The sequence below is a fragment of the Uranotaenia lowii genome, chromosome 1 (assembly GCF_029784155.1).
Source record: "Uranotaenia lowii strain MFRU-FL chromosome 1, ASM2978415v1, whole genome shotgun sequence".
Lineage (NCBI taxonomy): Eukaryota > Metazoa > Arthropoda > Insecta > Diptera > Culicidae > Uranotaenia > Uranotaenia lowii.
In genome coordinates this window covers 175,678,201-175,690,541 of record NC_073691.1, presented here as the reverse complement: position 1 = coordinate 175,690,541, position 12,341 = coordinate 175,678,201, and the positions used below count along the sequence as shown (strand labels likewise).

The 12,341-nt window shown below is 33.2% G+C and overlaps 1 protein-coding gene across 1 annotated transcript in view; it reads left to right on the top strand.

Annotated features, from left to right (window-relative positions):
* The window catches only part of LOC129760630 (neuronal cell adhesion molecule-like), a 245,876-nt gene that overhangs the window by 151,914 nt on the left and 81,621 nt on the right, over nt 1-12,341 (top strand). The window contains exons 2-4 of the mRNA XM_055758315.1: nt 1,971-2,137; nt 2,262-2,388; nt 2,484-2,607. Coding sequence (XP_055614290.1) covers nt 1,971-2,137; nt 2,262-2,388; nt 2,484-2,607 — 418 coding nt within the window. The remainder of the gene's footprint in view (nt 1-1,970; nt 2,138-2,261; nt 2,389-2,483; nt 2,608-12,341) is intronic.

Genomic DNA, 12,341 nt, shown 5'->3' with positions numbered 1-12,341 from the left:
TACCGGATCAGCTCTTCAGACGTCTTGGACAATTTGATCTCGAGAGCACACTCCAACAAAATGCAGCAACTTTCGTCGTCGATAAACCGATGGCTCAGGTGAGAGTCTAGAAACTTTTTTTTTTTTTCACTCGCTGCTTTCCTAACGAAAACATGCTGTAGGCAGAGGAGAAAAATAACCTTCGAATCAGGGGAAACCGAAAAACTCGTTAAACCTCCGACGAAGGGTTTGGTTCTGTAAGGAGAAGATTCGAAATCCAAGCAAAGGAAGTGATGGCGAAGAGGTGTTTGCAATCAACCACCGTGAAACGAACTGGAAATTTTCGTCTATTGAACTTTTCGATTAGCCTGAATACACTGACTGGAAAGAATACGGACCAATGTTGGTGTTCGCGAAGTTTTTGCAGCAAGATGAAGTTTTTTTTTGTTGGCACCATTTGGTTTAAAAGGAAAAACTTACTTCCAATTTTTTGAGAAAGATTGTGAACAACAGTTTTGTTTATCAGTATCAGTTTCTCATAATTTTTGCAAAAAAATTTAAAATTCAGATTTCAATTTTAAATCATTATAAAATGCTCCAAATTGGTGCACTTGATTTACGTTTCAAGTTTGTTTCAGCAACTTTAACCGGACCTGAAAGAAAGTTGAAAGGACTCAAGAGTGAAAAATTGTTTCTTTGATCTCAGCAGGAATAAAAAACATACGCACAAACTCACATATCCAAATGGAAAGCTTCATTACCCACCAGGAATCAAATTGTTCCAAATTATTTCACCCACTCCCCAAGAAAAACGGAACTCTCAATCTTCATCGTTTAACCTTTAAATGCATGGTTTGGATATTTGGGGTAGGCAAAATTGTGTGGCAAAAAGTGCTGGAACATCCAGGAAACGTCTCTCCCTCGAGATGGTTCCGGAAGTGTTCTAAGAGCAGAGACAACGGTCCAGAAACATAGAGAAGGGTAACCACATCAACAGTAAAATGGTACTACTTGCGTCCGGCAAAAGTGACCCTCTTCCCTCAGGTTTTTTTTATTTTCCTTCAGTATGGTTTCTGCTGACGAAAAATGTCACACCTCTGTCCGAATGTGACCTTTTTGGTTCTGGTTTCTGGCGCTGTGTTTTTTGTACATTTTTTGTTTAACAATAACTGGACATCAGATAACCCTCATCAAAGTTGAGATGCTGCCTGGTTCCTCAAGCTGCCAAGTAAATTCCGCCTAGTTTTTTTTTTATAATTTCAAAAAGATCAAAATCAACCGGTTTGCAAAAAAAAAACCTTCCGGTTGCGTACGAATTTGAAAGGACGAAACCGGGAGTAAAGCTTAGCGAACGAAGGTTTCAAATATGTAAACAAGAAAGTGCTGGTATTTTTTTCGACAACTTCCTGTGGTTGAAGCCTGTTGAACCTTTGTCTCAGAAATTGGACCCCCTTTTTCCTTCCTTCTGGTAAATAAAGCTCAAAGATCAACATTAGCCAATTGTGAAAAGGTACACCTTCACTTCACGTATTTGGCTTGAATCTTCTATGTACGGATAAAAAAATTCAACTCTTCTTTCACAGTTGATATTTTTTTTGTGAAACTTTCAAACAAGCTAGATCAAGGGTTTGAGAAATTAAAAAATGATCCCAATTCGACTCGGTCTAAAGCTCCGTGCTTATCTGAAAAATGTTCTATTATTTGCATATCCCGGAACTTATTCAAGGTACAACTTTACCTGCCAAACTATCCAGATGAAGGAAACAATTTTTAATATAATTTCTCTTTCGATTCATCCGGAAGGTGAGAGAAAAAGTGTTGCTAAAACCAAGCGAAAATTAAATTAACCCGGTGCCCCGTGGGAGGCTAAAACTAAACATCAACCAGCCGGGAAAACAAAACTGTTAACAATTTCATGTTTCATAAAATTGAATTTGTTTTCACTGATGGACCTGTTTTCCGTTTTACTTTTTTTTCCCGTCAATATTCAGACATCGAGAGCATCCCGGTGATTCGGTACAACGCAGTGGCCGGTGGAAATGTGACCCTCAGCTGCCCCGGAGTGAACGAGCATTCCCTGGTGGGAACCCTCATCTGGAAGACGACCCATACGGTGGCAGAGTACGTCAACGGGATGCCCCTGGCCAGCAATTCTAGGGTGAGTTTGGAATATTTTTTCGAAATTTTTATATTCAATCTAAAGTTTTCAATTTAAAATGTTAATACATAAATTGAATATTAAAAATATCTTAAAACTTTTTTTTTTCATCTTTAAAAACCAGATGACTCTGTTGCCGGACAATTTCAGTCTTCACATCAGCCAAACGACATCGGCAGATACGGCCGAGTACAGCTGTCTGGTAAATGACAGGCACAGTCCGGAGGCCATCGTCGATTTGCTGGTTCAAGGTAATTGGAAGACCGTCTCTGAAAAAGTATTAACTGATGACAGACAGCACTGATGAATTATTTTTTCCACACTTTTCGTTGCTTCAAAATTGTAGATGTTCCCGACCCACCTGGAAGGCCACTGGTCGTGAGCTTCACATCCCGATCGGTGCATCTGTCCTGGGCCCACTCCCAGGATTCTCGAAATGCACCGGTCAACTACTTCATCATCGAGAGCAGGTTAGTTAAATTAATGGATATTGAAAAGAAATCATTGAGGACATACTACAGGGAACTATGAATAAAAGAAACTTTAAAAAAAAACTTTTAAATCAAATAAAAACAAATCAAGCGAGAAATGCCAAAATAACAAAAAAGACAAAAAACGGAAAAGAATATGTCATCAAATTACGTAAATTTACAAAAAAAAACGACATAAAAGATAAAAAAGACAAAAAAGACACAAAAGACAAAAAAGACAAAAAAGACAAAAAAGACAAAAAAGACAAAAAAGACAAAAAAGACAAAAAAGACAAAAAAGACAAAAAAGACAAAAAAGACAAAAAAGACAAAAAAGACAAAAAAGACAAAAAAGACAAAAAAAGACAAAAAAGACAAAAAAGACAAAAAAGACAAAAAAGACAAAAAAGACAAAAAAGACAAAAAAGACAAAAAAGACAAAAAAGACAAAAAAGACAAAAAAGACAAAAAAGACAAAAAAGACAAAAAAGACAAAAAAGACAAAAAAGACAAAAAAGACAAAAAAGACAAAAAAGACAAAAAAGACAAAAAAGACAAAAAAGACAAAAAAGACAAAAAAGACAAAAAAGACAAAAAAGACAAAAAAGACAAAAAAGACAAAAAAGACAAAAAAGACAAAAAAGACAAAAAAGACAAAAAAGACAAAAAAGACAAAAAAGACAAAAAAGACAAAAAAGACAAAAAAGACAAAAAAGACAAAAAAGACAAAAAAGACAAAAAAGACAAAAAAGACAAAAAAGACAAAAAAGACAAAAAAGACAAAAAAGACAAAAAAGACAAAAAAGACAAAAAAGACAAAAAAGACAAAAAAGACAAAAAAGACAAAAAAGACAAAAAAGACAAAAAAGACAAAAAAGACAAAAAAGACAAAAAAGACAAAAAAGACAAAAAAGACAAAAAAGACAAAAAAGACAAAAAAGACAAAAAAGACAAAAAAGACAAAAAAGACAAAAAAGACAAAAAAGACAAAAAAGACAAAAAAGACAAAAAAGACAAAAAAGACAAAAAAGACAAAAAAGACAAAAAAGACAAAAAAGACAAAAAAGACAAAAAAGACAAAAAAGACAAAAAAGACAAAAAAGACAAAAAAGACAAAAAAGACAAAAAAGACAAAAAAGACAAAAAAGACAAAAAAGACAAAAAAGACAAAAAAGACAAAAAAGACAAAAAAGACAAAAAAGACAAAAAAGACAAAAAAGACAAAAAAGACAAAAAAGACAAAAAAGACAAAAAAGACAAAAAAGACAAAAAAGACAAAAAAGACAAAAAAGACAAAAAAGACAAAAAAGACAAAAAAGACAAAAAAGACAAAAAAGACAAAAAAGACAAAAAAGACAAAAAAGACAAAAAAGACAAAAAAGACAAAAAAGACAAAAAAGACAAAAAAGACAAAAAAGACAAAAAAGACAAAAAAGACAAAAAAGACAAAAAGACAAAAAAGACAAAAAAGACAAAAAAGACAAAAAAGACAAAAAAGACAAAAAAGACAAAAAAGACAAAAAAGACAAAAAAGACAAAAAAGACAAAAAAGACAAAAAAGACAAAAAAGACAAAAAAGACAAAAAAGACAAAAAAGACAAAAAAGACAAAAAAGACAAAAAAGACAAAAAAGACAAAAAAGACAAAAAAGACAAAAAAGACAAAAAAGACAAAAAAGACAAAAAAGACAAAAAAGACAAAAAAGACAAAAAAGACAAAAAAGACAAAAAAGACAAAAAAGACAAAAAAGACAAAAAAGACAAAAAAGACAAAAAAGACAAAAAAGACAAAAAAGACAAAAAAGACAAAAAAGACAAAAAAGACAAAAAAGACAAAAAAGACAAAAAAGACAAAAAAGACAAAAAAGACAAAAAAGACAAAAAAGACAAAAAAGACAAAAAAGACAAAAAAGACAAAAAAGACAAAAAAGACAAAAAAGACAAAAAAGACAAAAAAGACAAAAAAGACAAAAAAGACAAAAAAGACAAAAAAGACAAAAAAGACAAAAAAGACAAAAAAGACAAAAAAGACAAAAAAGACAAAAAAGACAAAAAAGACAAAAAAGACAAAAAAGACAAAAAAGACAAAAAAGACAAAAAAGACAAAAAAGACAAAAAAGACAAAAAAGACAAAAAAGACAAAAAAGACAAAAAAGACAAAAAAGACAAAAAAGACAAAAAAGACAAAAAAGACAAAAAAGACAAAAAAGACAAAAAAGACAAAAAAGACAAAAAAGACAAAAAAGACAAAAAAGACAAAAAAGACAAAAAAGACAAAAAAGACAAAAAAGACAAAAAAGACAAAAAAGACAAAAAAGACAAAAAAGACAAAAAAGACAAAAAAGACAAAAAAGACAAAAAAGACAAAAAAGACAAAAAAGACAAAAAAGACAAAAAAGACAAAAAAGACAAAAAAGACAAAAAAGACAAAAAAGACAAAAAAGACAAAAAAGACAAAAAAGACAAAAAAGACAAAAAAGACAAAAAAGACAAAAAAGACAAAAAAGACAAAAAAGACAAAAAAGACAAAAAAGACAAAAAAGACAAAAAAGACAAAAAAGACAAAAAAGACAAAAAAGACAAAAAAGACAAAAAAGACAAAAAAGACAAAAAAGACAAAAAAGACAAAAAAGACAAAAAAGACAAAAAAGACAAAAAAGACAAAAAAGACAAAAAAGACAAAAAAGACAAAAAAGACAAAAAAGACAAAAAAGACAAAAAAGACAAAAAAGACAAAAAAGACAAAAAAGACAAAAAAGACAAAAAAGACAAAAAAGACAAAAAAGACAAAAAAGACAAAAAAGACAAAAAAAAAACAAAAAAGAGAAAAAAGAGAAAAAAGACAAAAAAGACATAAAAGACAAAAAAGATAATAAACACAAAAATTAGATTTAAATAATTTCGGAAGTTCCTAAAACATATTATTTAAATAAAAAAAAATAATTCATTTAATTATTTTAATTTTGTATCCAGTTTACGATAAAATTAAAAAAATAAATTCACTCCTTAGCGTATATTTAAAAATTCCAATCTTGAAATGTGATCCAGAAATTATTTTATTTTGTTAATTAGGAAATTTTATTGAAATCCAGAAACAGATTCAAAATTCAAATTCTTAATTTAAATTCAGATTCATCTCGAAAATGAGTTGAGATCAGAGATTGTAGGCTTATAAGTTTTTTTTTAAATTGTATTTTCAAAATTTCCAATATTCAATCAATGTCAGTAGTGTATACAAACTCATCTGAAAATCATTGATATAAAAAGAAATAGGGATTATTTCGAAAGTTTCATTCAATGAAATAAACTGGTATTTATATCATAGTTCACTAGAATCAAGTTATGGGATTGATTTTTGATGAAAAATATTTGCTAATAAAGAAACATGTTGTCTTCACGATAAAAAAAACTTCAGAAAATTTCATTTTTTCATGGTGTATTTTTAAAAATTTTTTTTTAATATATTGAAGTTTTTTCTGGAGCCAAATTACAAACTTAAATCTTAAATTTGGATCAAGTTTGTGAAAATCCGATTTTTCTCCGCTTTGTTTTTATCTCTTACTTTTTCTTTGGAAATCTTGAATCATTTCCATTGATGTTTAAAATTTGAAATTTTGCCTTCATGCGATTCCCTAGGTCCTCACACAATTCCCATGTTCTTTTTTTCTTCAAATTGAACCATTTGATAGAGTTTTTAGCCATTTTCACTAGACAGGCTTTCTCACGGAAGATCACCGTTTTTAATAATATCCAAAAATTATCACCAAATGACCATAAAAATATCACTTAAACTAAACCTATACAAAGAAAAAAGTTGAAATCTCACATAAATCAACCCATTTGCTCCTAAATGCCTAAATTTGATCAGGAGAGATGTTTGTTTGTGAGCCTTCGAAAAAACAGATATTTTACGATTTTAAAATTACATCGTAAGTAATCTCAAAAATCTTCTAATAAAAACCAAATTAAGCTTACTTGTGACTCAATTTATAAGCTTTCAAACGTATTAACAAGTTTTCAGATATTTTAACTTTTTACTTAGTTAATGATGATAATCTGCAAAAATTTCATGTTGATCAAAGTTCCCCCAGTTTACGGTAAGCCTTTTTGCAATCGACATTATTTGGAGTTTGCTTCAAAATTAACCTAAAACAGTCAGGTGAATTCACATTTTCAAATTCTAAGTATAAATTTCCTAGTAATTCAATTTCTCAAATAAGAGCCGTGTTGCTTTTCAGTTGTAAAGTTACTTGGTAACAAAAAAAAATTAGACTCTTCTCAGTAAAAAAAATGCTGCTGCCTCACCGGACCACCTGCTAGGGGAAAAGATTTTTTTCATGTTTTTTTTTGTTCATTCGAACACCATTTTAACAAATGCACTTTCTAGAGGCAGTCCCAAAGCTGATGCTACCAGGGGGATAAACCGGAAACGGAAGGACAGACTCGGGCCGGGGATCGGGGTTGTGCCGACAAGCTTCGCAAGAATTTTTCACGCCCAGCAAGTGGGTCCATCGCCAATGGTGAGTTTGAAAAATGGCAGGCTTAAAATGCCATCAAGCCTCCCCTCGGTTGGTGCTGGTGCATTAAGGGAAGGTTGGGGTTTCGAGGGGAAAAATCCCCAAGTGCGATGCCACAACTGCGTGTCCGAACGAAAGTGAGGAAGATATTAATGTTTCCCATTGCTACTTTTTTTTTGTTTTTGGTTTTCCTGAAAAAACGAGAGTAGCAAAGCAACAGCTTTAGCGGAACTTTCTGTGTTTTTTAAGAGCCAACTAGAAACAGCACTAGAAGATTTATGAACTTTTGCAACTCCATAAAGTGTTATCCGAGAAGTGCAGTTTTGTCTGGTAGGACTTTTCTTCGGGATGGAATCAAATGTTGAGTTCCGTTTTAAGAAGAGTGAGTCAGCTTTTTCGACTTCAACGTCGAAAGGTTTTTTTTTATAGCAGAATCAATTTGGAATTATGTATGTTTATTAACCTAAAAGCCATTTTTCGTTCGTCTAACCAGGCCTTTTTTGCCAGTCCTCAAATGAAATTATTTCGTATGATTTATCGATTTGTCCATTAAAGTCAAGTCCCAAACCATTCGGGGAGGACCAGAAAGAGTGAGAGTTGCTGTGATAAAGACCTTAACTCACTCAGCAAAACAAAGCAAAGGCTCGTATCGTGTTTATTTTACAGCCTCATAAATACGAACGATACTGTGGCAAACAATTTCCTTCGAACGGAAATGTGCCGGAGCCTGGAAAATACTTACACACACAGACACAATCCACTCGATTTCCACCTAACCGGGAGAATTACTATACCTGATGTTGTCATTTACTACCGACTTTTGTGACGACGACGACGCCGAGTTTCAGAATGGCTGATCCCAAAGTGCCAGTCCAAAGGACTAGTGATGCCAGCAGCAAAACACCGGCATCTTCGAGAGGCAAGCAAAAGTGTATTTTGCAAAAAGTAGACGATCCACAACACATCACCCCCTCCTTGGATTGAAGAGTTGAATGGGTGTGTGTATGTGGGTGGGTGTTTGTGCTTTCGAGTGTGATACAAATATCCGTTTCCATCACCCGGGCATTTTACGTTCTTACTTTGCCAGGATCGCACAATGCCACTCGATTCACTTCTACCTTTTTTCTTTTTTTTCTATCATTCATTCATTCAGTTGACTCTCAGAAAAGACACAACTAACCTCATCACTCTTGACGCTCAAGTGGGTTAGAAACAGTGTTTAGGAATATGTTGGAATAGTTTTTGCCATTTGAAGCTGAAATATACAGTTGAAATTTACCTAGTAAATTTCAAAAGTTTAGAAGGTCAGTGTAGCAAAAATTTGTAAGGGATTGAGGCACCGTTTTTTTAAGAAGACTGGAATAGTTTTCATTTATCAAACTTCCAGAAGCATTGCTTGACAAATTTGATTTCCAGAAATAGGACATGAGTTCAAAAAAGTTAACTCAATACTGTAAGTTGGTATCAACTAAGTCTAGGCCTTCCCACAGAAGGATCATTTATATTAGTCTTAGAGAAATAGATGAAGGGTGATACGGTCAAAATTTGGTCAAGGGAAAACGCGTGTAAATCGGTAAAATCGTTTATTTAAAAAAAATCAAATTAAATTTCTTTTTCAAGTTTAATTAGTATAAAATTCAGGAAAAAATATTCAGTTAGGCTTCCGCTTTTCCAAATCCGAATTGCTGGGCCTTACGCTTAACCCCTGCCAACAGATTTTGTACAGCCACCTTGTCCACCTTCTTCGCTGCAGAAAGCCAGTTTGCCTTGAACTGCTGCTCGTTCTTAGCAGTTTTTTGGTCTTCTTTACGTTCCGCTTGACAATAACCCAGTATTTCTCAATTGGGCGGAGCTCGGGCGTGTTAGGAGGGTTCTTGTCCTTGGGAACCACCTGCACGTTGTTGGCGGCGTACCACTCCATGGCCTTTTTACCGTAATGGCAAGATGCCAAATCCAGCCAAAACAGTACGGAACAACCGTGTTTCATCAGGAAAGACAGCAGACGTTTATCCAAACACTCTTTCACGTTAATTTCTTGGTTGACAGTCCCGCAAGCTATGAAAATACTGCTTTTCAAGCCACAGGTACAGATGGCTTGCCAAACCAGATATTTCTTTGCGAACTTTGATAGTTTCATGTGCTTGAAAATATCTGCTACCTTTCCCCTTCCTTTTGCCGTATGAAACTCCTGTCCCGGAAGCTGCTTGTAGTCGGCTTTGACGTAGGTTTCGTCGTCCATTACCACGCAGTCAAACTTAGTCAGCATCGTCGTGTACAGCCTTCGGGATCGCGCTTTGGTCGTCATATTTTGTTTATCATCGCGATTTGGAGTCACTACCTTCTTGTAAGTCGATAGTCCGGCTCGTTTTTTGGCTCGATGCACGGTTGTAGACGATACACCCAGCTTATTTGCGGCATCTCGGAGAGAGAAGTTAGGGTTTCGCTTGAAACTACCGGCAACTCTCTTTGTCGTCTCAGCGGCTTCCGGTTTTCGATTTCCCCCCGATCCAGACTTCCTGGCTGTCGACGAATGTTCCCCAAACACTTTAATTACATTTGTAACGGTTGATTTGGCAACTTTTGGCGATTTTGCCAGCTTTGCGTGCGAGTAGCTCGGATCTTCGCGATGCGCGAGCAAAATTTTGATACGCTGCTCTTCTTCCTTGGACAGCATTTTGACAACTGAAGAGTGAATTCCAAAATCAAAATTTTTACCAGGTTACTAAGGTTACCAAGCTCAATTTTTTTTTGGCTTTTTGATTTTTTTTTGTTATTTTTTGGCATAGTACTTTGAAATATACAAGGTAGACTATTCCGCTCTCTTTTAACGAATTGGTAAGAAGCCCCGAAAAATAGTTATGGCAAAACCTGGAAAATATATGGAATTTATCAGAAAATCACATTTTTCTTAAAGTTTACAAGCATTAAAATTACGACAATAATATGTACCTACCGATGCATTTTAATGCAACCAACAATATTTGGCTTTTCAACACAGCTGAAGGAAGTATGCAATGGGCTTTTTGTCGATTTAAAATTAAAATTTGGTGATATTTTTTTCGGCATGAGTGTCCTTTTTCTTTGACGATTTGAATAAAAATTCTAACAAATTGACTTTTCATCACTGAAAGATGAACTGTGTTTGGTCATTTATCAAATTTTCAACATAGACAGAAGAAAATATTACAATTATTGCTTTCAACAAAGAGGGGCGGCGATGGATTTTTTTTAATGCTCATTATTTGTGGTTCAGATCCGAAAGTCCAATGCAAAAAATAGTATGCGATGAACCTGCAGAATCAATCCTTAACCTGAAGCCCTTTTCAAAACAATCAAATAGCTATCGATGAAGAATTTTGATTTCAATTCTATATAAAACTGTGCAATTACCTACCTGTTATTTTCCAAGTACTATGATTTTTTGGGTGGATATTTAAGAACAAAAAATATATTTCTTTGAATATTGGAGACTCCTCTCTTTCCTACCAGTGAGGAGATAGAAAGAAGGGATGAGGGCTCCCTTCCAATTTTTGAAATATCTTGATAATGAATCGTGAAAATGGAATCAAATTTGGCATGGGTGAGGATATGGATACAAGGAACGTTTCAATGATGATTTGCCACTCCTTCCTCCTTCCAGTTGGTGGATAGAAAGGCAGGAGGGGGTATGTAATTGATGTACACAAAAGGAATAAACGGCACTTAGTTGTAGGCAAACAGCGTGGAAGCGAACATTTTAATTTGGTCCGAATTCCTCCACCCGAGACTCAGGCGATTTTCGGTTACAACCGGGTAGTCCATAGAAATTAGAATGACTTGGGAATTAATCGAGCGTATTGGTTACAAAAATCCTTTTCTTTTTGGGAAAAATAAAGGTAGAGGGAGTAACCCCTACATATTTTCATTTTAACTCGAGAACTAATCGAGCAAATGGAACCAAACGCGGTAAATAAGTGTATTGGAATACAATAAACAATTTTCAGATAGTTTGAGACCCTTTTCTCTTTCATTTAGGAGAAATAAAGATAGATGAAGAGGGGGTTGTCACACAAACAAATTTTTGAATAACTACAGAACTAATCGAGGCAAACAAACCAAATGTAGTATGTGGGCGTACTTGTATACAAAAATTATTTCTGACATGATTTAAGACTTCCTAATACTTTCAGTAAAACATCGGATACTGGGGAGGGTCACCAAGAGCATTTGAAAAAAGGGAACAAATCGAATAATTTTTGTTTATTAATCTATTAGCCTTATCGGTGAAAATTATGTCCTTTTAAAATAAACATTTTTAAATTATAAAAATTTTATAGACGAACAGAAAGTAAGAAGATATGAAAGATGTTGGAAATAAGAGGGTATAACTTAATTCAGAAGCATTTTTCATCACATTCCAAATTTTTTGAAGTTGAAACAACAACCACACAATTGTAGGCCATGCGTAGGGTGAATCTATTCACAACACTATTCACATCAAATTAAAAAAAAACTTTATTTTAAACGTTTGAAATTGGTAAATTCTAATGATTTTCGAAATAAAAAAAAATCAAAATATAATTTTTTTTCGTTTTTTTTAAATGAGGCAAAGCACAGCGAGTCAACTAGTAAAATTACAAAATAAATATTGATCGTCATAGGAAAAAAGGCCTTTCCTAAAAAATTGTAATCGTAAAAAATATTGCCAGATGCTTATGATTCACATGACATGCCATTCCATGTATCGGAAATAAGGGCATCATGAAACAGCAGGGTTAGATGCAACATTTGTTTACCACAACACTTTCAATATTTATTTTAATACAGTGGTTTTTTCGATTTCATCACTGTTCGATTTTTAAATACTCGCCAAATTCACGCTCGATTTTATCAAAGTTCTTATTCTAATTTTATCAATGTTTTTCCAGTTTCCAGTCTCTTAAAATTTCCAGTCTCTAAAAATCGATAAAAAAAAACACGAAACGCATTTGTACTACGAATTTTCATGATTAATGGTCCTAGTATATGAGTTTTTGATAATGTGAAAATGTCATTTAATTCTTGATTTCTCTACTGGGTTGACTATTTAAATGTTTAAAATCATCATTCGAATTCAAAAAACGTTTAAATTTCTCCAATTAATCATCTCAAATTCACAAATGTGTGGGAATATGGCTGATTCAGGGATCTTTTGGACTTGTGCCTGGTTGTTATTAATCAACAATATGGAAATGAAAGA